We start from the raw sequence: 25,367 nt of genomic DNA on the forward strand, positions 1-25,367 counted from the left end.
CATACGGCTTGCTTGCCCATCTGTATGGCCTTTCTGGCCAAGTCAGCAGGGAAGTTTGAGACTCTTGAGCTGTGCAAGTATCATACCTATTCATAAAGATGATCACACTCAAGCTTCAGGAATGTTTTATTTCTTTTCTGCTTTCCAAAGAACTTAGTCATCGCCAAACCTTCACCACAGCTGCAGAATCTCATACATCATCTTCATTGACTGATAAGCTCTAGAAATTGCATATTAACAATGAAGGCCAGCATATATAATTCTTTTAATTGTCAAATTTTTTTAATGTTGGCAGAGTATTGTTATGAACTTCAGGATCTTGTTCATCTTCCTAAGATAATGGGTGGGCATTCCTGGAGAAGGTTTTGTTTCAGAATGCAGAGCCCTGTGGATCCAATAATTTGCTTAAGAAGTTACCTCCTGATGAGGACAGTGCTGGGGAGGCCTGCTAACTGACAGTTGTAATTGATGGGCACTGCTGATGGTTCCAGGGACATGGCCTTGTGGGGCAGGCTGGTGATCTCCTGCCAAGGTCCACTTGAATATCACTGGGAAGGCAGGAGATGACCAATCATGGATGCCTTTTAATAGTCTGTTGACAGAAGATAAGTAAAGAAATAGAGTTATACAAGACTGCTGGGCAGAGCAGGGCAGCCGTGGGAAAGGAAGGGACAAGGAGGGGAAGAGGGAGAAAGAGGAGGAGGAGAATGTTTCTGAATATATTACTCAGGATAGGCTAAGTTATGCTGTTATAACAAATGACCCCAAATCTCAATGGCTTAAAACAACAAAGGTTTATTTCTTGCTCACGGTGCGTATCCATCGAGGATCAGCAGGGGTCTCCGCTCCATGTTGTCCTCAGTCTGGGACCCAGGATGATAGAGGCTCCACCATCTGGAACATCATTATGGGAAGGAAAAGAGAGCATGGTGAATTATGCAGGATGTTTAAAGACCCACCTGGAAACAATGTATTTCCTTGGCAAAGGAAGGCATATGCTCTGTCTCTCTCAGAACCAGTGGAGAAGGACAATTCTCCTACATGCCCAGGAGGAGAAAAACTGAAAAGTTTGTGAAACAGCCTTCATATATACCTCTCAGAGGATCCAAGATTCTAGATATGGAAAGGATCTGTACTTATTGGGACAATTTGGGTGGCAAATATAGAAGGTGAAATTCAGACTACTTAAATGAAAGGAAATTTATTGACTCTCAAAACTAAAATTCCATGGCAGATCTGTCTGTCTTCAGGCAAAACTTAATCCAAGGACTCAAAGTCTCTAACATCTGGTCTTTTACCGTCTCTTAGCTCTGTTCCTTTCCTTGTAGACTTTGTTTTCAGGTCTTTACAGACCCAAGTTAAAGTTCCATGAGAAAAAAAAAGAGCCTGTACCTCTCTTTAAGTTTAGTAAAAATCTGAGGTTTCAGTCTCAATCTTGACCACTTTGGGTCGTGTGTACATTCCTAAACCAGTCACTGAAGCCAGGGGGATGGAATGTTGGGCAGTCTTAAATCATATGTCTAGCACTAGAATCAAAATTGAATTAAATTCATCAAAAGCATTTAGACCCAGAGGTGAAGACAGATGGCTCCCAAGGGAAATTCAGAATGCTGGACTAGAATAAGTATCCAAAAATATACACAAATAAAATTATGCATATCCACTACAGGATGTAGAGATGCTCCGACCCAGTGGCTTTCCAAGTGTTGTTTCATGGGTTTTAAGACTACACTGGAGTTTCCACACTCTCCAAGCTCCCTTTCAATTAGAGTAATTGTGCTCTGTTTATTAAATATTAGCATTCCATGTAAGATTTCTTTGGAACTAAAAAAGTGGGATTCTCTACTTAAAAAAGCAAACAAACAAAACAAGAGGGCTAAACAACACTGGTCTTTGATCCCACCTCCTCATTTTAAAAAAATTGAGACTGAGATTCAGAAAGATCAGTAGATTTCTCTTCATGTCTCATTGGCCAGAATGGGTCACCTGACCTCCTCGTTGCAAGGAAGTCTGGGAAAGTGAGCATCTGGCAAGGGGAATAGAATGATCACAACTGGCCGAGATATAAATGGTCCATCCCTTAGGGCTGGTCACGTTGCCACTCCACACTGAGGTGGGGTTCCTTTAGGAAAAGAGAAGGAAGGAAATGATTCTCCAGGAGCTGTCAGCTGTGTTGGTGTGAATCTGATTTCACAGAAAATTCCTTAAGGCTAGGACTGGGTCTTGTGTCTCTGTTTATTCCCCACTGGTTTTTGAAATTTGCCTGCAATGATCTCTTTTAATCCTCAAAACAATCCTATGACTTTTAAGCTGTCTATCTAGAATGGACCCTTATAACTGTGATGGTGCCCCATTTTAGAGAAAGAGAAACCAAACTTCAGAGATGAATTAAGTACCCAAGTTCACACAAGTAGGTAGTTTTGCTTGCCCCTTGCTTTGCTCCTTTATCACTGAGGGAGAAGGGAACTTTAAGCACAAATATTTCACCATCTAGGGGTTAACTGTAGAAAGGTCAGGGACAGACAGTGAGAACTGGGGCATGACAGAGGGAACAGCATGTGCAAAATCCCAGAGGCAAAATAGTACACAGAAATGACAAATGGTTTTGTAGGTTTAGAGCCTAATAATTAAAGGACTATCATACTTAGGAGTTTAAGCCTTTATGAGGGCAGTAGAGAACTGATAGATATTTTAGGCAGAAGAATGATATCATCACATATCCAATTTATCTTCATGGGGAAAATCAGTTTCAGGGAATAGGACTAGATCTAAGAGACCACTAAGGAGATGAGAGATGACAGTGGCCTGGATTCCAGCGTTGGTGATGGGAAAGAAGTGGAGACTCAAGAGAAAAATCAAGGACGTTGAATCCACCAAATCTGAATCCAGATTTGGTAACTGGAGATGACAATATGGAGAAGACAGGAAAAGCTGAGACTGAGTCTCAGGTTTCTAGATGGTGGTGCCATTGGCTAAGGTGGGGCTGGCGGGAGGTGAGGGTGGAGGGCAGGAACTGAGGCATCCTGGCTCCTGAGGCTGCATTGCTCATTATGATGTACTCTGGATGCCCTGTCCTTATCCCCCTATAGGGCTCAAGACTGGGCCACGGGTATTAAGGGAACCCTGATCCAAGTGAGGAAACCTCCTTCACTGGGTGTGGGTATAAGTCCTCACCCATCCAGTTCCTCACCCTGCGAAGAATACCAGGCATAGGTGAGGGCCACTCACCAGGCAGTGAGCCCCTTCCTCATCCTGCCTGGAGCCCCCATCTTTGCCTCCCAAGGTAAGACACCTGGGCCCTCAGATTTCCTGGTAGAATCTGGCATGTACCTGGTTCCTTTCTCCATCTGTATCCTCAGAGAATTACCTGGATGCTCTCATCCCTATAAGCCTGAAGCTCAGGTGCTGTACCTGGCACAGTACTGAGGGAAAAAGAACAAAAATCAATGATTTCAATATGATAAATTCATCCTAAAACTTGCATGGAAGCATAAATGCTCCCAAATAGCTAAGTCGAATAGTTTTGAACAAGAAAAGCAAGAAGGAAGGACTTCCCTGATGCCTCTTCCCCAACAGCACCTCCCCTGGAGAGGGAGCAGTGTGGGGATGGAGCCACTGAGAAAGTCCTGGAAGCCTCTAGAAGAACTGAACACAATCTCTGAAGGGCAAATGCATTTGGACAGGTGACTGGGAGGTTGCTCAGATGCCAAGGAACCAGGCTGGGGGAAAGTGGCTTGGAAAGTGACTGTGTAGCCAGTGTGACCAGAGCATAAGACACCCAGGAAAGGGTCTTGTCACATGGGCGCATGGGGTCAGACGGATGAAGAGCTTCAAAGACAGAGAGAGGAATTGTGACTCCTATCGGTGGAAATGTAGCTTAGATTTTGTCACTCTCCCATTCTACAACCTTCTGTAGCTCCCTTGGCTACTGTCTCCTGGCTAATAAGACAAGAGCATGTGAGTGGAAAGATGGGAGAGTGCCTGGAGACAGAGAGACCTATTAGGAAGCTGATGTCACAGTCCCAGACAGAGAGGATAAGGGCCTGAAGGGGACAGGAGGAAGGAAGAGCATAGTCTTCAGGGAGGGGTTTCCTGAGATGCATGCCAACCCCTTCCCCACCATCACCCTGGTCCTCATCACACAGGATTAGCACTTCTCTGCATTATCAGATAGCATTTCAAGCTCAGCAGATAGCAGGTAATTTATTCTACTCACAGTAGAATTGAGCTATAAAGTAGCCAGAAAAATAACTACGGCCTAAAACTGTAAAGAACACACAGCAACTCCATCCTGGATCCATCTAGGCACAAAAGACAAGAGTCAGATATTCCTAGGTCCATATCTCACTTTGACACTGACTCAGGCAAGTAAACCTCAGTGCCCCAGTTTCTTCACCTATAAAATGGGCCTAATAATAATACATACTCCCTAGGTTTGATGAGGCTTTACTGAGCTCATGTATGTAAAACCTTCAGTAGAATAACTAGTATACACTAAGAGCTCAATGAGGTAGCTATTATTATCAATAGCAAAATAATTGTTTAGGTATTATGTTAACTGCTGTTCTATGCAATCGATTAGCAGCTTTTAGCAGAGGAGTAGGTGTTAGAATTCTCAAACATCATTTATCTTATCATCAAGGTGGAGACATGATTAAGAAATGTCAGAAGATGAAACAAATTCCATTCCATTCAATTCAGGAAGCTGTGACTTGTCATTCCTAATTATAAAGTAATAGAGAGATAGATGAACAGATAGTAAATCATGAAAGCTAAATACATTTCCCTATTTGAAGTACTGACTATTTTTTAAAATAAAGAAAAGCCTATTCTATCTCCCTCCAAAACTCCCTGCTTTTGTGACAGAAGTCCATGGTGTCACCTCTAGGAGTTTTCAGTATTCAGCAATTTTGGAAATGAGTGATTGATGTAATTAAAGTTATTGGTAAAGAGAGACTCAGTTACCATGGAACAGATGAGTCAGCAGAAAGTTTAAGTAATGAAATAATGTTCCGAGGAGTGATTCTTAAAATAAGCTTTTTTTTTTTTTTTAACTCTAGCCATTTTAACCATTGTCGGTCAGCAAAAAGATGTGAAGTAGTTAAGAACTGGAGAAAACATGCTACACAATTTTAGAAGTTCTCAGATGAAGTCATTTTCAATCATGGGAAACCGTATGTAGTAAGTAATAATGGTAAGTGCTCACATTTCTTGAGAGTGCACCATGGGCTTCAGTGGGCTTTGTGTCCATTATCTCATTTAATCCTCATTCTTGAACATTTAGGCTTCCCTGGTAGCTCAGCTGGTAAAGAATCCACCTGCAATGCAGGAGACCCCAGTTCAATTCCTGGATTGGGAAGATCCACTGGAGAAGGGATAGGCTACCCATTCTAGAAAAGGCAGAGGAACCAGAGATCAAATTGCCAACATCTGATAGATCATCAAAAAAGCAAGAGAGTTCCAGAAAAACATCTATTTTTCTTTATTGACTACACCAAAGCCTTCGACTGTGTGGATCACAAAAAAGTGTGGAAAATTCTGAAAGAGATGGGAATACCAGACCACCTGACATGCCTCCTGAGAAACCTGTATGCAGGTCAGGAAGCAACAGTTAGAACTGGACATGGAACAACAGACTGGTTCCAAATAGGAAAAGGAGTACGTCAAGGCTGTATATTGTCACCCTTCTTATTTAACTTATATGCAGAGTACATCATGAGAAACGCTGGGCTGGAAGAAGCACAAGCTGGAATCAAGATTGCTGGGAGAAATATCAATAACCTCAGATATGCAGATGATACCACCCTTATGGCAGAAAGTGAAGATGAACTAAAAAGCCTCTTGATGAAAGTTAAAGAGGAGAGTGAAAAAGTTGGCTTTAAGCTCAACATTCAGAAAACTAAGATCATGGCATCTGGTCCCATCACTTCATGGGAAATAAATGGGGAGACAGTGGAAACAGTGTCAGACTTTAATTTTGGGGGCTCCAAAAAATGCAGATGGTGATTGCAGCCATGATATTAAAAGACACTCCTTGGAAGGAAAGTTATGACCAACCTAGATAGCATATTAAAAAGCAGAGACATTACTTTGCCAACAAAAGTCCGTCTGGTCAAGGCTATGGTTTTTCCAGTGGTCATATATGGATGTGAGAGTTGGACTGTGAGGAAAGCTGAGCACTGAAAAATTGATGCTTTTGAACTGTGGTGTTAGAGAAGACTCTTGAGAGTTCCCTGCACTGCAAGAAGATCCAACCAGTCCATTCTAAAGGAGATCAGTCCTGGGTGTTCATTGGAAGGACTGATGCTGAAGCTGAAATTCCAATACTTTGGCCACCTCATATGAAGAGTTGACTCATTGGAAAAGACCCTGATGCTGGGAGGGATTGGGGGCAGGAGGAGAAGGGGACAACAGAGGATGAGATGGTTGGATGGCATCACGGACTCAATGGACATGAGTCTGAGTAAACTCCGGGAGTTAGTGATGGACAGGGAGGCCTGGCGTGCTGCGGTTCATGGGGTCGCAGAGAGTCGGACACGACTGAGCGACTGAGCTGAACTGGACCCACTCCAGTATTCTTGGGCTTCCCTGGTGGCTCAGCTGGTGAAGAATCCACCTGCAATGTGGGAGACCTGGGTTTGATCCCTGGGTTGGGAAGATCCCCTGGAGAAGGGAACAGCTACCTACTCCAGTATTCTGTCCTGGAGCATTTCATGGACTGTGTAGTCCATGGGGTCGTAGAGTTGGACACAACTGAGCGACTTTCACTTTCACTCTAACATTTAAACAAGCAATGAGGTAGGTACTGTATTATTCTTGTTGTATAGATGCAGATGCTGAATTTGAGAGAGGCTAAGAAACTTTCCCAGGGTTGCACAGCTGACAGAGGGCACAGATGGGAATGGAATCTAAGAAGGCTGGCACCCAACAGAGTCTACCTTCTCAGTCACCACAGATCCTGGGCCTCTCTCTTTAGATTTTTTGATTGTCTAATCTGGTTCTTCAATACACCCCAGATAAGAAAGTACAGTCAAGATTTGAATTTCCATCTGTCTGGCCCCACAGCAGTTTTTAAATTCATATTTCTATGGGAAAATCCAAGAACCCTGGCTTGGGGTGCATTTCTTTATTTTCACTTCCATCGACATGTATTGAATGCCCAGGATGCTCCAGGCTTTGGTCTCTATGTTGGTTCTACAAAGTTGGCTGGGGCAGGAGGACCTTCAGGAGGGTATGTGATGGTCAATGTGATAGATGATGAGGCTCAACTAGTGCTGTGGGTGGGAGAGACCATTGAATAAGACTCCTCAGAAGGAGCTATAGGACTTGAGGAGTGCATGTATGTGAAGCATGGGGCAAAGCAAACTGCTGGCACATTTCTGAAGTCTTTCCACTGGATCATTGGATGAAGGAAGACAAGAGAAACCAAGATCTGGGGTGAGGTTAGGAATGGGAAGGAGGTGACTTTAGTTTGGGTCACTTTTTTCATCTGTCATTTTATATGGCTTTATTCTTATATATAAAAATATTTATAATTATTTTTATTAAAGTGTAGTTGATGTACCATATTATATATTATAGGTATACAATATAGTATTCACAGATGTTAAAGTTTCTTTTCCATTTACAATTATTATAAAAATATTGGGTATATTTCTCATGTTGTACAATGTATCTGTGTAGCTTATTTTATACCTACTAGTTTGTATCTGTTACTCCCGCACCCCTATATTGCTCTTCTCCTCTCTCTCTCCCTACTGGTAACCACTAGCTTGTTCTCTGTGTCTGTGAGTTTGCTTCTTTTTTGTTGTATTCACTAGTTTGTTGTATTTTTTAGATTCCACATGCAGGAGACCAGGGTTCGATCTCTGGATCACGAAGATCCCTGGAGAAAGGAATGGCAACCCAGTCTGGTATTCTTGCCTGGAGAATCCCATGGACAAAGGATCCTGGTGGGCTACATTCCATAGGGTGGCAAAGCGTCAGACGTGACTGAGCAACTCACACACACACACACATAAGTGATATCAGACAGTATTTGTCTTTTTTTGTGTCACTGATTTCACTTTCTGGCATAATACCCTCAAAGTCCATCCATGGCACATGGCAAATTTTCATTCTTCTTTTTAATGGCTGAATAGTACTCTACTATATATATAGAAATTAAGGAAACATAGACATTGAGGAAACAATCCCATTTACCATGGCATTGAAAAGAATAAAATAACCTGGTTTGGGACATTTTGAGTTTGAGTTACTTGAAGTCCTTCCAGCAGGAAATATAATTCAGGTAGTGAGATGAGTGCCCTGGAGCAGGGGCCGGGGGTGGCACTGGAGGCAGGCCAGGTGCGCTGCAGCCCCACTGAGAGGTTGGGGAGGGCCTACCCAATAAGCAAGCTAGGCTGAAGGTCCTCACCCAGAGAGAAAAGAAAAGAGGGGGGAAAGGGACAAGGTGTATGTTTGGGGAGGGGGCTTAACTTGGAGTGACATTACAGCTGCGAACCCAACAGCCCTTTACTTGATAGCACTAACCAAAGTTTCCATGTGCCTCTTTGGTCGGCTTTAGGAAGAAGAGGAGAGAGATGGGGACCTCCCTTTTGTAAGCATCTGGCAAAGGGCGCACTGATGGGGCAGGGACCTCTCAAAGGGCAATGTATCCATGTCCTCAAGCTCACCCACCCCTTCCCCAAACTTTGCTCAGAGCTGGACTCTAACCCTCTCTTCTTGCCCTGCAGAAGGAACAGAGAAGGACTAGAGTCTTTTATGGTGTCAAAGAGCATATTGGTTTGTAGATCTTAGCCTCTTATCCCTAAAGTGTGCATGCTCAGTCATTAAGTTGCCCGACACTTTGTGAGCCCAAGGACTGCAGCCCTCTGGGCTTGCCTGTCCATGGGATTTTCCATGCAAGAATGCTGGAGTGGGTTGCCATGTCCTTCTCCAGGGAATCTTCCCGACTCTTCTTTAACACTTGTCTCCTGTGTCTCCTGCATTGGCAGGCAGAGTCCTTGCCACTTTACCACCTGGGAAGTTCTTAACCCCCCCAAAATGAAGTACAATAAAAGAGACTCAGGCCCTGCAGAACCAGTGAAATGGAAGGAACAAAAGCTTAGCAGGTTTCTAACGATACTCCCATCTTGGTCCTGCTCCTGCAGAAGCACGCCTGGAGATAAGAGTTACAGTACATGCGCAGTCACTTCAGTCGTGTCCAACTCTTTGTGATCTCTTATGGGCCGTGGCCCGCCAGGCTCCTCTGTCCACGGGGATTCTCCAGGCGAGAATACGAGAGCTGGTTGCTGTGCCCGCCTCCAGGGATATTCCTGACCCAGGGATCGAACCTGCATCTCTTACAGTGCAAGTGAATTCTTTACCTCCTGAGCTACCTGGAAAGCCGTAAGGGTTATAGTGCAGGGGATTAATTAGGAAAGAGCATAGGGGAATAGGGTGGGGACAGGAAGCAGGCATCTCTGACTGCTCTGTCACCAACCAGCTGCATGATCTTGAGCAAATGGTTTTACCTCTCAGGGCCTGAGTTTCCATTTCTATAAAATGAGCAGTTACTATTTTTCAAAGTGTAGTAAGCACATCTCCAGCAGGGGGAGAAGGGGAGGAGGAGACACATAACCATGGGCAAAGCGGAAGGACTGGGGTTGGGGGAAACCTCTAGAACAACCAGAGACCCTGAGAGATGCCAGTTGCCTTCGAAGCCCAGGCAGCCAAGAACTTCACTAAGTTAATTGGTTTTGCAATCACTGTCTTCCATTGATGACAAGTGATACTAGCTTTTCAGTGACTGTGATGGTATAAACATTCCTTTCAATGTAAGGAAATGGTGACAAAATTCGAAGGAAATTATTCTGTAAATAGTAATTTCAAGAGTCAGAGGTGATGACAAGTATTGGGAGGGTGGGGCTCAAATGAGTAAGTTTCAGGGAACACTGAGGAAGTTTAGGGTTTGTTCCTTGCAATTTTGAGTCCTATGGAGTCTTCTCAGACATTTTCTACAACTTGTCAGGCATTTACCTGGTTCAAAGAAAAAATTTAAAAGAAGGTAGGAAAGAAAAAACAAATCTGGAGAGAAAAAATAATCTCCACCAACCAAAATAAACCAGGCCAATGATTTCTACCACATTCTTCATGAGAGTAAAGAGGTGATGTTTATTCCAAATGAGGCCTTTTCTCCAAGTCACCACTCATCCACTCTTTTATGTGATCCAAGAGAGTCAGTCCTCAACTAGCCATGAAGATCTTTGCACATATGAGTGTTTAGAAGAGCCACCTATTACCACAGGGTTTAGATTTAGATGCTGGATACAAATAGAAGGCAAACAAAACCAACCAATCAACCAACCAACAACAAAAAAACTTGTGGTCTAGATCTAAAAAAAAGTCTCAGAAATGACAACTGTGTGGTAAGTCTGATGTCAAACTGTGTTAGCTGGGAAGGTGTCTGGTATGCGCTGGAACTGTGAGGGTATTTGGAATCTAGGGCTAACAGATGTCTCACTCTGCTCGAAAGATGTTAAGATGATGTTTCTAAGGGCCTGTGGGTTCCCTTGGGGACAAAGCCACTGATAGTTTTTACAGGAAAAAAAAAAAAAATCCCCAAGGTGACGACCATATATACAACACAAGGACTCAAGAAAAGGATTGAGGGGTTGGAGGAAGCAAAAAACAGTCAAACTGAGACATCAAAAAAAAAAAAAAGAAGAAGAAGAAGATGGAGAAGGAAATGGCAACCCACTCCAGTATTCTTGCCTGGAAAATCCCATGGACAGAGGAGCCTGACGGACTATAGTCCATGGGGTCCCAAAAAAGTTGGACACAACTTAACAACTAAACAACAACAAGAACAAAAATTTTTTTTAAGTTTTAAAAAAGAAGAAAAAATACAAAATAAATGCATGAAAGACTCATGATGGAAGTCCTTGTCCCCAACTCAAATCTGTTTGCTAGAAGTTGCTCTGTAAAACGATGGGTGAAGGCACATTCATTTTTTGCTTGCATTATGTGAGATCATTGTGGGCGGGCAGGCAGTCACTTCCAACAGGAAAAATGAGCAAATCTTTTCAGATGGCAATTATTTGGGGAAGTAAACACTCCTTGGCAGGAGCAGCAGTCCTAGTCCTTCCTTGCTGGTGAGTGTCTGGGGGAGATGACATACTCCTAGCTTTTCCCTCATCTGTACTTCACACACGGAGTCCTGAGGAGGCAGCCCGTCCTCCAGCAGCGTTGGAGGAGGGCTAAGATGTTTCCCAGCCCAGCCTAAAAATATCTCCCTTGACAGCCTGTCACAGTGTCTGAGATTCCACCATTATAAATTCATTCCTCTCTGTTAAGGCATTTTGTTTCCAGGAGTTCTCGGTTAAAATACAGATATCGGCGAGATCTTAGCTTGGCTGAGACAGAGGGAGAGCAGAACACAGCCTAGGTGTTAGGAGACTCAGGTTTCCATTCGGTTCTGCCTATAGACTCAGTGCAGATAAGGCAATGGCACCCCACTCCAGCACTCTTGCCTGGAAAATCCCATGGATGGAGGAGCCTGGTAGGCTGCAGTCCTTGGGGTCGCTAAGAGTCAGACACGACTGAGCAACTTCACTTTCACTTTTCACTTGCATGCATCGGAGAAGGAAATGGCAACCCACTCCAGTGTTCTTGCCTGGAGAATCCCAGGGACGGGGGAGCCTGGTGGGCTGCCATCTATGCAGTGGCACAGAGTCAGAGACGACTGAAGCGACTTAGCAGCAGCATAGACTCAGCGGGGCTTCCCAGGTGGCGCTAGTGGTAAAGAACCTGCTGCCAATCCAAGAGATGTAAGAGACAAGGGTTTGATCCCTGGGGTTGGGAAGATCCCCTGGAGGAGGGCAAGGCAACCCACTCCCGTATTCTTGCCTGGAGAGTCCCATGGACAGAAGGGCCTGGAGGCCTCACCATAGGATCACAAAGAGTTGGACACGACTGAAGCGTGCACACATGCACACATAATAAACTCACTATGTGAGTTTGGGCAAGTCATTTTCACTTCCTAAACCTCAGTTTTTCCACTGATTTAAAAAAGAAAAAAGAAAAGGAAAAAGGGGGAAAAGACAGGAATAAAAAGGGAACTGAACTAGAGAGTTCTGAGCTCTCTGGTTTCAGGAGGTATGATTTGTTCACTTCAGGGTTTGGCCCGGACACCAACTCCTTTGCCACTGGATTGCCAGCATGTTGAGAGCAACTCCTTTGGGCCAAAGGACTTGGGTATCAGGTCAAGGGAGTGTCTTACTTCCCCCTTCTCTGAAAAAAAAAAAAAAAAAAAAAAAATCCCTGTTCCTCCCTTACTGTTGGCCAACTCAGCAAATGGCAACCCCATGCCTCTGGGTTTTCAGGTTCAAATTCTTGAAGGCATCCAGAATTCTATTTCTCTTGTTCCCAAGAGTGTTTATGGATCCAACCCACCAGCAAAACTTGTTGACTCTGCCTTCAAAATATCGCCCAGACCTGACTGCTTCTCCCTACTTCCCTGGCTACCATGCTGGCCCAAGACTGAATTCCATCACCTCCCCCCAATCTCCATCAGCCTCTTAACTGGTCCCTGTGTCTACTCTTCCCCTTCCAGAGTCTCAGCGCCTCATACCTGGGGATGCCTTTAAAATATAATTTAGATCCTGTCTCTCCCCTGAAAACCTTCCCTCCCTCACTTCCTCCCTCTCTCTCTCATCACAAAATCCAAAAATCTCACATGGACCTATGAGGCCCCATATAATGTGAACCTGGTTTTGCCTTGGTCTAATTCCCTCCCTCAAAAGTCTTCTTGCTGTTGCTCAAACTTGCTCCTACCTCAGGATCTCTGCACCTGCTATGCCTTCTGCCTGGAATTCTCTCCCTCCAATTATCTGCCTGTCCTTTTCAGGTGGTTCAGTGGTAAAGAATCCACCTGCCAACGCAAGAGATTTAGGAGACTCGAGTTCAATCCCTGGATCGGAAAGATCCCCTGGAGGAGGAAATGGCAACCCATTCCAGTATTCTTGCTTGGGAAATCCGATAGATAGAGGAGCCTGGCAGGCTACAGTCCATGGGGTCACAAAGAATCAGACACAACTGAATGAAAATACCTGCACACGCACCTATTCCCCCAACTTATCTGCTCAAATGCCCCCTCCCAGGTAATGCTTCCCAGACTGCCTTGCCTTAATTTTTTTCCCTAATGTTCATCACCTGGAGATGGTGATGAACCATTATCACACTTATTTGTTTACTTTCTGTCCTTCCCTCTAAAATGTAAGCTTCAGGAGGGCAGGGTCTTTGCTTTGTTGCTTGCTGCATCATCAGCACCTAGAACAATGTATCTGGCACATTATAGATGCTCAATTAATGTATGTTGGAGAGAGAGAGAAGGTAATGGTTTAAGTGGAGCTGCACTAACATAGAGGCCAGCCTAAGCTTTCCACTGGATTGGTCAATGCCAAGGGCTTCCCCATGCTCTGCTTCAGCAGGGTGGCAAGTCGGGGGAGACAAAGGTAGAGCTTGTTGGGAGATGTGGGTGGGGTGCTGTGGGGGGTACAGGTAGGCAGGGGAGGCAAAGACTCCAAGCTGAGTTTATAAGTTTACGGGCTGCAGGTTTTTGATTCGGACTAGGGGAAGTAGCTAAAAGGCCCTGGGACACACTCCAAAAGACAGGAGCCTGTAGAGAAAGGGTGGGTTATGTGTGAATGAGAATAGCTGTGAGCTGTCCTGTGGGCTAACCGGAAATTCAATTCTGCCCCTGTAGGGGATCCCAAGCCAGGTCTAGTCAGCTCCCAAGGGTCAGAGCTGCCTTCCCAGGCTCCCCACTGCCCCCTCTCAGTCAAGTTCCAGAGAGTAATGTACAGATGCCGGGGAGGTGGGGAAGGGAAGAGTTCTACAGGACGTCAGCCATGCTGGCAGGATTCTCCCCAAGTCAGAACCCAAAGCCTCAAGTCTCCCTCCCTTCCCCCCACCCCCCCCCCTCCAGCCTCAGGCCTTGGCTAGCATCTTCAGTGAAGTGAGGTCTTAAAAGAGTATGACCATAATAAGTATATTAAAGGATGACCATGTGCCACCCATTAGAATTCTCACAAAAAGGTGGTAGGTGGTACAGGCCATTGTACAGAAGGGGTCATTGAGGATCAGAGAGGTTATGTGATCTGCCCAGGGACACACAGCTTATTAAATTGCAGAGGTAGGTTTGAGTCACCAAGGCCAAAGGGCCCAAGCAGTAAGCTCTAATGTCTCTGGACAACAGCCTATATCTCCATCTCCATGTTGCCTGGGGTGCCCTGGTCACACTCAATTCCTGGCTTCTAGAACACTGGAGGGGTGCTGTCCACCTCTGAGCCTACTGCCACAGGAGTCCCTCCTGCTCCCCCCAACCCCACGCTAGAGCCAGCAGCCTGCTGGGATGGTGGAATGGCTGGAGCCCACGCCCCAAATATAAGGCTGGCCAGCAAAAGGTGGCTTTGGAAAGGAAAGCGCCCAGGGCCAGGGCTGGGTGCAAATGGCAATCCTTGAAGATGCTGAATCCTCCGAGGTAGAACCCCAGCTGTGTTGAGCGCCTCCGACAGGCCGCTGGTGCGCACCGGAGCCCTCCAGCCCTTGTTTGATGAGCAGCGGCCAATAAATTCATTAATCATCATTTTATGCCTCATCAAACCCCCTCCAAGACCCTCCATGGGAGTTACACAAATTAGCCCCTGAAAAGACAGTAATTTCAGTTTAGCGAGGTAAGTGCTTTCTGATGGGCTCCGTGCATAGAGCTCTCCTGACAAGCCAATCCATCAGCGCACTGGGAATGGGGAGCGGCCGGCCTGCTAGGACCAGCCGACCCTCACCAGGCCCAGCCCTGCCCAGCCTAGCTTGCGGCGGCTACTTGGCGAGTGTCTCGTCCTAGGGCGCCCCCTTTCCCCAGCTCTTTTGCACCCATCCTCCGCCGTCTGTCTCAGCCGCCCTCTTGCCCTCACCCACCCCTACCTGCTCCTCAACCCTTCTAAACAGAAAAGAAACTGTTGGAAACACCGAGGATCAAAATCGGGTAACGAACTTCTCCGAAGGTTAAGGAGACAGACGCACTGATGCTCAAGTTCTGAACTCCCGCCCAGGGGAGGAGAAACCAGGTAGCCCTTGGATGTCGGGGTTCTGCGACCCCTTGAAGCCATGGAAGGGTTGTGTGTATTGCGGGCATATTTTATTGGGGAGAGGGAGTGTCCATGCCAGTCCTGCAAGAAATCCCTGGATCCAAAAGAGAGCCGTCTGGGAACAGAGAGCCGCCTCAAGGGCGGCTCCACGGGACCCTGGTGTCTGGAGGCGGGGGACACGCCTGGCCTTTTTCGTGGCCCTAGCCACGTGGGGTGAAAGACGACGCCTGGGGAGGGGAGCAGGAAAGGATTTTCCATAGAATGGGCCTGGCCAGTAGGACTCCAGTATGGGGCGTTGGGTATGAAAGAAGAGGGGAACAAACCACAGAACGTTGTGGCGAATGGTTGGGTATTTGCAAGCGCGAAGCCGAAGCCGCGCCTTCTCACTTTCCGGTCCTGGAGCACCGAAGGGACCAAGGGGATCCTACCCGGCGGGCAGGGGAGATGGACGAGAAGCCGCGGTCCAAGCCGAGCCGACTGACCAGCGCGCACGGCCGCGGAGAGCTCGAGCGCCCGGCGACGCGCCCCTCCTTCATTAGCTTCCCCTCCACGCGGCGCTGCCTCGGAAAATAAGTTAGCAAACGGGGAGCCGTTTATCTCTTTTATCTTGGGGCCTGATCCAATTAAATAAGTGCACATTTACATTTGCATCCATCAGGCGGGAGCGCTGAGAGCCCGGGGTTTGCTCGGAGCAAATAAAAGCAGATTTCACTGGGAAAAGTGGCGTCTGGGAGCGCCCGGCTCCTCCGAGCGCCGGAAACGAGCGCGGCCTGGAGGGCGGTCTTGGGGACCTAGGGTTGGGGCTTGAGGCCGACTGGAGGCCAGAGATCCCCAACGGCCCGGAGGGGCCCCGGTCAGGGCGGGGTGTGCAGCCGGAGCTGCTGCCTGGCCCCCGAGGCGATCGTGTTAGGCCACAAACTGGGCCCCACCTGGTGCCTGGGACCCAAGTCGCATTTAGAGCGAAAACGAAAAGGAGATCCGCTCCGGCCTGGTCCAAAAGGGAGACCCACCGGGTGGGTCTATGGACAGTCCGGCAGCTTTGGCCAGTTTAGGGGGAAGAGCAGGGGGCAAGATCCGGGTCCGGCCGATTTCCCTCCTATTCGGCGACCGAGAGGCAACGGAATGCGAAGAGCCAAACAGAGGGCGCGCCTCCCGCTGCCCTCCAACGTCTTGGCCCGACGGGAGACCAGGGGACACCTTCAGAAGGGGTGGAGGGCATGTCCAGGTGAGCACCTCCAGCTTTGCCACGCCAACCTTGTTAAAGATGCGCTAGAGATCGGGTTTGAAGAATTCGAGGGTAGTTTTATTTTTCCCTTGCCTAAAGATGTCTAACCCACAGGCCAAATGCTAGAAATGATATTGGGGGGGGGGGGGGGCGGCTGCGTGGTAGACCCCGCGACGTGCCAAACCGCAAATAAAAAACTGTGCGGGGGCCCAGAGGCCGGGCGTGGGAAGGCCCGCAGAAACGGAATGCGTGCCCCTAAAGCCGAGCGGGGGCATCTGAAATGCCCGGGCTGCGCGGGGCGGCGGCCCCCACCGGAAGGCTGCTCCGGCCGCCCGCAGGTTGCTCAACTGCCTGCCGCTGGTTAGTAAAAGACTGTGCTCCAGCCGTGGCAGGCATCTGCAGGGTTAATCCTCTTTTGGTCGCAGGCCCTGCTTCCCGAATCCCCAGTGTTAACTGGGCTCTGGGTCCCAGGCCTGAGCCAGTGGGATGGCGGGGCAATTTACATTTGACCCTCTTGGGGTCCAGAGCTAAGGACCCCGCGGCGGGGGGGGTGGTGAGGGGGCATGGCCGGGTGTCGCCTAACTCCTCCTCTCTGCGAGCCGCAGGGCGCCCGGGGACCAGTAGGCGGCGCCCTTCCTGAACTGCATCCGCCTGCGTCTCCCTCTTGGGAGCGCAAGCACATTCCTTTCACTTTGGGCGCTTTGCAAGGGCATTATTTTGTGTCTCTGCCCGCGGTTGGCAGCTTGTGAGGCGGGACAGGTGGGCTGGTAGGCACCACCAGTTCTGAAACCGCACGCACGACCACCTTACCCCAGCCCCTCAATCTTCCAGGCTCCAAGAGTTGCGTACATCTCGGGGGAAATGAGAGGGCCCCGAGGGGTTTGCAACCAGGAGGCCTCGACGAAGGCTCCTCACCCAGGCCTAAGAACAACAGTTCGGGCCCTGGGCCCCGGATCCGAGGAGTGGGTAGGAAAAAGGGCCCTTTCTGCAATCTCAACCTCTTTGAGCCCTCGGGGACTGACTGGGCTGTTGGCTTCTCACCCCAAATCCCAGAAGCTGATTCCGCCGCGTACAGAAAGGAAAAGGGAAGAAACCCGGCGGGTCTCCGGTTTGGAGCTGCCTCGGTGAGGGTGGCGGGGGCTGACTGCAGGGACCCCACTCAATGATCCCGCGGCCTCCGTTGCTGGACTCAGCAACTCTTTTGCGAGATTCAGCGACTCCTAGTCACCTTTAGTGCCAGGCTAGCCTCTGTTTGGGTACTGGAACCAGCGCAGCCAAGTGCAGGTGACAAATGCCACGCAACCCCAGCACCGAGGTGTTTTAGGCGCTGCTTCGCATCGCGTAATTTACGCGCCCCAGTTCAAGTGTGCGAACAAACCCCTGGCACAGGCCGGAAGGTTTCTCCCCCTTGCGCCCTCCCCGCCCTCCCCGCCCCACTGACCCACCGCCCCACCGTCCCACCGCCCCTTGCAGAGAGCATCGCCTTCGACACGGTCCAAGATGCGGCCAAGCAGAGGCTCAGAGGCTCTAGGAGGGACTTGAAACTTTACCGACAAGCCACTACTTCTGGGATTAAACGCGGGAGACATGTCTTAACCGCACATACCTCGATCCGCCCGGCAGGCTGCCCCCAAACTGAAAAGTCTCTACACACCAGAAAAACCACTGGTCAGCGAACCCCAGCTCTGCAAAGGAGAAAACCCTAAACTTAATTTGGGGCTTGTACTTAGGGCGAAGTACGCAAAGAAAACTCTAGAGGCCAAGGTAGGAGGGATGCGGGCAGGGGACAGCGAATTTGGGCATCAGCCTTCCAACCTCTGGCGGTTTCGCTGCCCAGCTGGAGGCGCTTCCCGCAGCCCCTCGTTGGGGAGAAATGCCGCGGGCTCCCCGGTGCGCGGCTCCCGTTCCCAGGCAGCCCCCGCGGGCAATCGGCTCCCAGCCCCGAGCCTCGGCAATCAGACCCGGGAGGCCCGCGCCTCGCCATTTGCATATTCCCGGGAACACAAGGAGGCCTGTAATTTTCTTTTTAAAATCACTGGGCAGGGTTTAGGGCCAGTGCTTCCAAATCCCGCAGAGTTGATGTCGTCCTTAAACTCTCTCTTAAGAGAAGGGAACTGGCCTATTCTTCTGACTTTTTTAGAAGAGAAGGTGATTCCTGGGGTTGCATATTCAACAGGGGGGGGGGGGGGCTGATTGTGAACCGCGCTGTGTGTGCGGGGGGCAGTTGTCGATGGAGGGGATTGGAGCGCGGGGGGTAGGCAAGTCATCTCTGGAATTCAATTGTTTAAAAAAAAATCATTTATAATTAAAGGGACAAAGTAAAATACGGTCGTCTCATGCATATTTAATCATTCACACTTCCAACTTTGAAACCATTTTCCCTGCGTGAATTTTCTCACTAATTTAAACTCTGAAGTCGACTGCTGTTCACCAAAACATCTGGACAATGCTGCTTTCAAACTTGTTTAAATTCGAATAAGCTAAAGGAGCCCCGTTGCAGGTTTAAAGGAAAAAGGGAAAGTAGCAAAAGTAAAAACTCCGGTGAAAGTTTGGGCGGTGTTTAAAAAACCAACTAGGGTTAAAGTAGTCTTGAGTAGAAATGCAAATATGTGCATTTTGATTTAGCCTAATTAAACCGGTGTTATGTGCAAACACATTCTCTCTACACTCAGGCTTGGGTTTAATAGAGCAAATTAATTCCCCTCGCTGGCGTATGTTTTTGCTCTAAAGCCTCCCCTTCCCCGACCAGTGAAAATTTCCCACGAAATTCCACACGTCCGCGACTCTCCATCTCCAGCGCCAAATGCAGACTGGAGCACCGACAGTGCTAGCGGGCCTCGGGCGCAGGGCCGTTTCTCTTCCTCGTTTGGGATTGAGACCCGACCTGACTTCGTTTTGAGATGAAATGTGCCGGATTAAACGGAGAAAACAAAACCTCAGAAATACTTTTGCAGCTACTCGGGACTCTTGAATCCGCGATGGGAGAAGTGCTAAGGTGACGACAAGCCTGATCAAGTCCACAACGGCCTCATTTTCAAGGCAAACGTCCTTTAACTGCTGAATGCCTCTTGTCCAAAAAGGGGGTCCGTGGGGTGGGGCGGGGGACTCTTCTGGTCCATCCGGGGCTCCCCTTGCTTCCCCCAAGCGCCTGTGGTGCTCCCTCCCCCACTTCCGCCCCCTCTCTCCAATCTCCGACTCTGCAAAGTGCAGGCTTGTAATTCAGGACAAGTGTGACACCTACCTGTGAAAGGGGGTAACCATCCCCTCGCTGGTCCCGCGGCCCCAGCCCCGCGGCTCCGCGGGGAATCTACCAGGCCGCCTACCACCCGCACGATCGCGGATGGAACATTTACTAATTTAATCAAATCCAGCGAAGAGATCAATGCCCAATTTTGAAGGGGTAGAAACGACAGTGACTTGGGAAAGCCTTCTCCTTGGCATCCCCCAACTGCTTCCCGCCCGCATTAGCCCAGAGCACCTTTGAAATAGTAATAAGGGCTAAATCCGGCATAAAATCGAACTCATTAGCAAAGTTCACCAGCTGATTGCTTTGCATAAAACACGACACTGATTGGAAGTAATTAGGTTAAGCGTTGGAGCTCGGGTGGTGCGTGTCTCTAACTGGCTTTGCCATCTCTTCTCCCTTCTGGGCACACACTTGGGTCTCTCTCGTCCCTCCTCCAGGGTCCAATCACCCCCCACCCCCACCCCCAGAGCAGCCCGCATCAGTGATCCAAATTTGCATTCCGGGCAGGGCCACGTTCCCTGGAGCTCGAAGCCTAATTACGGTTTCCCGCTGGCAAACTGGGTTCGGTGGAACCTTTCATTCCCCAATTCGGAAAAAAAAGTTGCAGTTTGCACCTTTTGTCCAGGGCGATGGACAGTTTATTGAGGCTTCTAACAAGTAATGAGTGGCTCTGATTATGTTAAAATCTCTTTTAATTAAATATTTTGCATTTTACAAAGGCGGCTGCAGTTTCTTTTACTTTTCAAATCTAAGAGTATAACCTGTTTCCTTTCTGTAATAATACTTTAGCTCATACCCAGAAAAAAAATCAATAGGTGTAAAAAAATTAAATTAAACTTGTATTTTTAAACTATGAAACAGTTTTGGGGGAAACACAAATGTATATATTTATATTACAAAAAAACATTAAATGCCTGTACAGGTGTCTTAATTTCATAATTTACTTCAAAGATATTGAATTATCAATTTAAATACAAAAATGCTACATTAAATATACAGAATAAGATTTAATACAAATCCTTTTTTAAATTTTCTTTTCAGTTGGTTAAGACATTTCTGTGGGTGTGTGGAGATGTTTACATTTTTATATCATCCATCTCCATGTACTATAAACTTTTTAGTAGGAGGGGTAGTTTTGCTTTTCTCTCATGTTGATGGAAAAATAACTGCCAAGGCCATGTTTTCTTTTTTAATAAATTAGGAAAGTCCGGGACCGACGCAGCCCGCGTTAAATGTCGGACATACCTTTCTTCAATTCATAGGGAGAGTCTTTGCACAGGTCTAGCTGGGACTGGCTCCGCAACATTTTCGGGTCTTTAGCCAAAGCGTCCGCTCGGTTCAACACGGTCTGGTTTAATCCATTGAAATGCGAGCCCGGACCCGTGGTGGGGCCTGGCCCGGGCCCCGGGTGGCCGTGAAGGTGTCCGAAGGAGCCATAGTTCGTGTAGCCAGGATAGAAGGGCGCCGTGTAGTAGAGAGGCCGGGACAGCACCGTCCCGCCTGGGAAGGGACACTGCGCCGAGGGCGAGCGCGATGGCGCCGGGGCTGGCGACGCGCGGCTGCCTCCTAGGGCTTGCCCGGCTACGGGCCCGGGGCACGGTGGGCACGGAGAGCCCTCGCTCCCGCCGCCCCCGTCCTTGACCTTGTCCGAGGATGTGGCGATCTCCGCCAGAGACCACAGTTTGGGCTTGGCGAGCACCGCCTGCGGCGGCGGCGGCGGCGGCGAGTGTATGACCGAGGGCCCTCCGGGACCGGGGGGCAGCTCTCCCGCGGCTGGGTGCGTGCCCGGAGCCGGCGCGCCTGAGGGGTAATGAGGGGCTGGATCCTCGGCCAGCCGCGCTGCCGCGGGCCCGGCCGGGGAGGGCCCGCCGGCGCGGGGGGGCCCGGGCAGCGCGTCGAGGCGGCCCTCGGATGGCGGCTCCTTAAAATCCGAGTCGCTGAGGCTGCCCTCGGTCTCCTTGCCGGCAGGGGTGGGCGGCCCCTGCAGCCGTTCGCAGCCAGAAACCGCCTTTTGCTCTGCTCCTCCTGCGGGTGAAACCCAGGCGGTCAGAGGCGCGGAGGCCACAGGTCCCCACCCGCAAAGGCAAAAAGCCCTGTCCCCAACCTCCAGGCCATGGGCGCCCCCTCTCCAGGCCCCTCTTGGGCTCCACACACCCTTTCCCGCGTCCACCAACCTGCTTCGGGGCCCTCGGGGTCGCCCTTGTCCTCGGGCTTCTGGGGCTCATCCTCGTCGTTCTTCTCCAGATCAATGTTCTCCTCCTCCTCCTCGTCCTCGCTGCGGTTCCGCGGCGTCCACGTCATCTTGTTCTCCTTCTTGAGGCGCCGGCGCGCGTTGGCGAACCAGGTGGACACCTGGGTGAGGGTCATCTTGGTGATGATGGCCAGCATGATCTTCTCGCCCTTGGTGGGGTAGGGGTTCTTGCGGTGCTCGTTGAGCCAGGCCTTGAGCGTAGCGGTGGCGTCTCGCGTGGCGTTCTTCCGGTACGCGGGGTCCCCGTAGGGGTACGAGCCCAGGGGCGCCGCATACGGGTGGTACCCCAAGGAACCTGCCATGCCCGGTGTATGGTCGTAGGGAGAGCCCTGCAGGGAGCGGGCAGAGAGAACGTGAGAGTGGGCCGACGTCCCCAGGAGCCACCTGGGCGACCGAAGTGCACTTCCCCTGCGCCCAGGGGTCTTCGGGCAGCGAGGCCCGCACTCAGGCTTCCCCTGGGGTAGGGCTGGAGGGCTCAGACCCTGGGGCAACCCCTCTTCCTCCTTAGAAGGAAGCGGAGGCCGCCAATCCCTGAGTCCTTGGAGGCGCTTGGAGCAGTCCTGGCTTCCCTGGCACCTGGTAGGCCCCCCTCGGGCTGGGCACGTCCTCCCCCGCGTGAGCAGATCCGGCCACCGAGGCCAGGCCCCTCTACCCAGAGAAAGGCCCGGGCAGCGGCGCTAACTCTGCTCTCTGCGCCCGAGTGGCTGCGCAGTAGAAACAAGGGTAGTGAGCAAAGGAAGTCAAGGAATTTTTTTCCCCCACAGAGAAAGGCAAACGAAGAGCCAAGCCTTGTCCCTGCACTCCCACCCCTCCAAAAGTGTTACCCCAAACCGAAGCCACGGCGCTTCTCCAGAAAGTGCACCCGGCCGAAAAATCCCGGATGCACCGCAGCTCGCCCGACTTTTCAGAAATTTAATACCTCCAAATCGGATTGCGAAGATAGGATTACGGATTTGCAACATTTTGGAGGACTAATTAAAGGCGAGGCCAAACACATTTACACAGACCGAGCACGCTTCTGTTCAGATTTCGGATCTATTTCTTTTGAACTACTTTTCGCCAAATGGCCGAACCCCCCAAAATGAAATAGAGTAAAATGTGCAGGACGGCCTAGAGCTCACGTTTGAACCAAATGTTGCTCTTTGAAGCGACCTCTCCCCCCAAAAAAACCCCTTCCGCCAAGTTAGCGATCCGAGCAGGACGCGGCTCTCCGCTCCGTGCAACTCCTGAGCCCGAGACCCGGGCGAAGCCGAGAGAGACAATCACCCAAGTTCGCAGGGGCCGCGAGGCTCGGCGGGACGGTCTGCGGTGAAGCCGAGGCCCGTGTTCCCCGCAGCCCCCGCCCGCCCCGCGCGGCCCCAGCTGCCCTCGCCCGCCCAGGCTCCCGCTCACTTACCACGTACGAGGAGAAGGCGGCGGCGGCTGCCGCCGCGGGGTCGGCGCCGTACTGGAGGTGCGAGTTGTAACCCGGCGAGGGCGCCGTGAAGGCGGTGGAGCCGGCGTAGGGCGAGAACGCGGAGCCCGACGACGAGCGGCCGAGCTCATCCGTGCGGGGCCCCGAGATGACGCTGGTGCTGTACGCCGGGCAGGAGTAGAGCGCCAGCGAGGCGGACGGCTGGTACAAGTAGCCCTGCGGGTAGGACATGGCCACACACGGGCATGGGGCGCTCCGCGCCGCGGCCGCCAACGAGCCGGGCGGCGCCCTGCGAGGGCGAACGGGCGGGCACCTGGTCTCCGGCTGCCCCGGGCCGCCGCTCCTCGGGCCCCGGCTCCCAGGCTCCGGCCCGCGGCGCCTCCTCGCTGGCTTCCCGCGCGCCTCCGGCCGCGACAGATGAGCCCGCTCCTCTGCGCGCCTCGCTCGCCCCGGCAGGGTTTCCCCCCCCTCCCTTGTTGCTTTCTCTTTTTCCCCCTCGCTCTTTGCACTGGGGGGCTCCGCTTTTGGCTTCGCAAAGGTCCTGCCAAGATGCTAAGTTGGAAATTGAGGATTCTGACGCCTTGTGCGCGCCTGAAGCTCCTCCTTCCCGGGGTGTAGTCGGTGGGAGGACTGGCAGGAGCCTCTGGGCGGCCGCAGCCAACCCGGCCGCCAGGCGCTCCTCGTCCTCTCCCTCTTCCTCCCCGGCTCCCTCTCCCGCTCGCTGGCGCGCCCCTCGCCCCTCCCTAGCGCCCGCCTCTCCTCCGCGGCCCTCCTCTCCCCCCTCCTCTTATTCCCCCCCCTCCCCTCATCGGTCTCTCCCTCTCTCTCACTCAGACTCTCGAGCGCCGGCCCCAGGATGACAATCATATCCCAGGCGCGAAGATCTCTTCCAACTTTCCTCCCCTGCTAAGTCGGGGAGGCGGAGCGGCGGTTCCGACACAAGCGGGTCCTGATGGCCGGTCCGCCGTTCCGAAGCACAAAGGGAACGAGGCAGCGGACCGCGCGCCAGCGAACGCTCTGCTTTTTCTACGCCACAGTAAATCGCGGAGTTAGCGGATTTCTTGTTCGCGAGGAGGCTGGGCTCCAAAGCGGATCGCCGTCCACCCTCCTCTGGCTTCTCCCCCTAGTTAAAGGACCAACGAGAGAGCTGGAGACCAGGAATGAAGGCCCCTGAATGAGGGGAGAGCCGGATGGATGCCAGCGTTCAGGGCGCTGGGAGGCCGGGGTGACTGTCCTTCTCCGCCAGCAGCAGCAGGTGGGCGAGAGACAGGCCTTGGACATCTGCACGTCTCCGGTTCAGCCTCCCTTCCACCAACTCCCCGCCAGACGGCGAGGGAGGAGACACTGGGGACCCAGTACTACGGGGGGAGCCTTTTCTCTAGAGAGGTTGTGGGCAAGAACTGCCAGACGGAGAGGCAGCTATACCGGAGTAGGTCTCTGGACTCCATTACTCCCTCTCCCGCAATGACTCGCTGCCCCTTTCTTGGGGCTTTGCATCACCGGCAGCTCTCCTCGCCAGGCCGGCGGTGACGGCGGTGGAGAGTGCGGGGTCCTCTTGCCGTTCGCACGCACTCTCGCTCGCACCCGCCCACGCTCCACCGCTAGCAGTCGGCGGAGGAGTAACCAACCCAACCACTGTTTGTTCAGCGAGGCGCTGGCAAGGCAAACACAACTGAGTCACAGGCCGAGTCCTTGCCCACGAAGGCCACACAGAATACAAAACAGACCTTTTGCCTGTCTCTACACCCAGCGCCGCCGCAAGCCACAGAAGCACTCGAACTCTGGGACAGACAGGGGCGCTGGTGAACCAGGACAGGGGCTGGCACAGTGTTGGGCACTCCAGTAGATCAGGGACTTTGTGGCTTTTATAATGCAGTCACACGGAAGCCGAAGTATGCCTAGACACAAAGTTTCCCTCAATGACTCTGACAGTCGAGATACTCTTTTATTTCCTAAGTTCCAGCAGGGTCTGGCACACAAGCCTACTCTCCCCACCCGCACTCTCGGCAGCGCGACTTCACGCACGCGCGCAGACTCCTCCCCCCCCATCAGTTCTCCCAGGCTCCGCCCCTCAAGCGGATATTCTCCTACAACTTCGGAAA

At 50.9% G+C, this 25,367-nt stretch overlaps 1 protein-coding gene across 3 annotated transcripts; it reads right to left on the minus strand.

Moving 5' to 3' along the window:
• Positions 1 to 775: 775 nt before the first annotated feature.
• IRX5 (iroquois homeobox 5) lies at positions 776 to 23,944 on the minus strand. Of its 3 annotated transcripts, XM_070451293.1 has the most exons (5): positions 23,248 to 23,944; positions 21,775 to 22,180; positions 20,846 to 21,625; positions 17,960 to 18,038; positions 776 to 894 (listed from the first exon to the last, which is right to left on the minus strand). In XM_070451293.1, the coding sequence occupies exons 1-5, from the start codon at positions 23,494 to 23,496 to the stop codon at positions 807 to 809; spliced, it is 1,602 nt and encodes a 533-aa protein (XP_070307394.1). In that variant the 5' UTR covers positions 23,497 to 23,944; the 3' UTR covers positions 776 to 806. The 3 variants fall into 3 exon arrangements, with proteins under 3 accessions (XP_070307394.1, XP_070307395.1, XP_020770914.2); XM_070451294.1 differs by lacking the exon at positions 17,960 to 18,038; XM_020915255.2 differs by lacking the exons at positions 776 to 894; positions 17,960 to 18,038 and having other exon boundaries at positions 20,275 to 21,625.
• Positions 23,945 to 25,367: the final 1,423 nt, after the last annotated feature.

This window comes from Odocoileus virginianus, chromosome 20 (genome assembly GCF_023699985.2).
Source record: "Odocoileus virginianus isolate 20LAN1187 ecotype Illinois chromosome 20, Ovbor_1.2, whole genome shotgun sequence".
Classification (NCBI taxonomy): domain Eukaryota; kingdom Metazoa; phylum Chordata; class Mammalia; order Artiodactyla; family Cervidae; genus Odocoileus; species Odocoileus virginianus.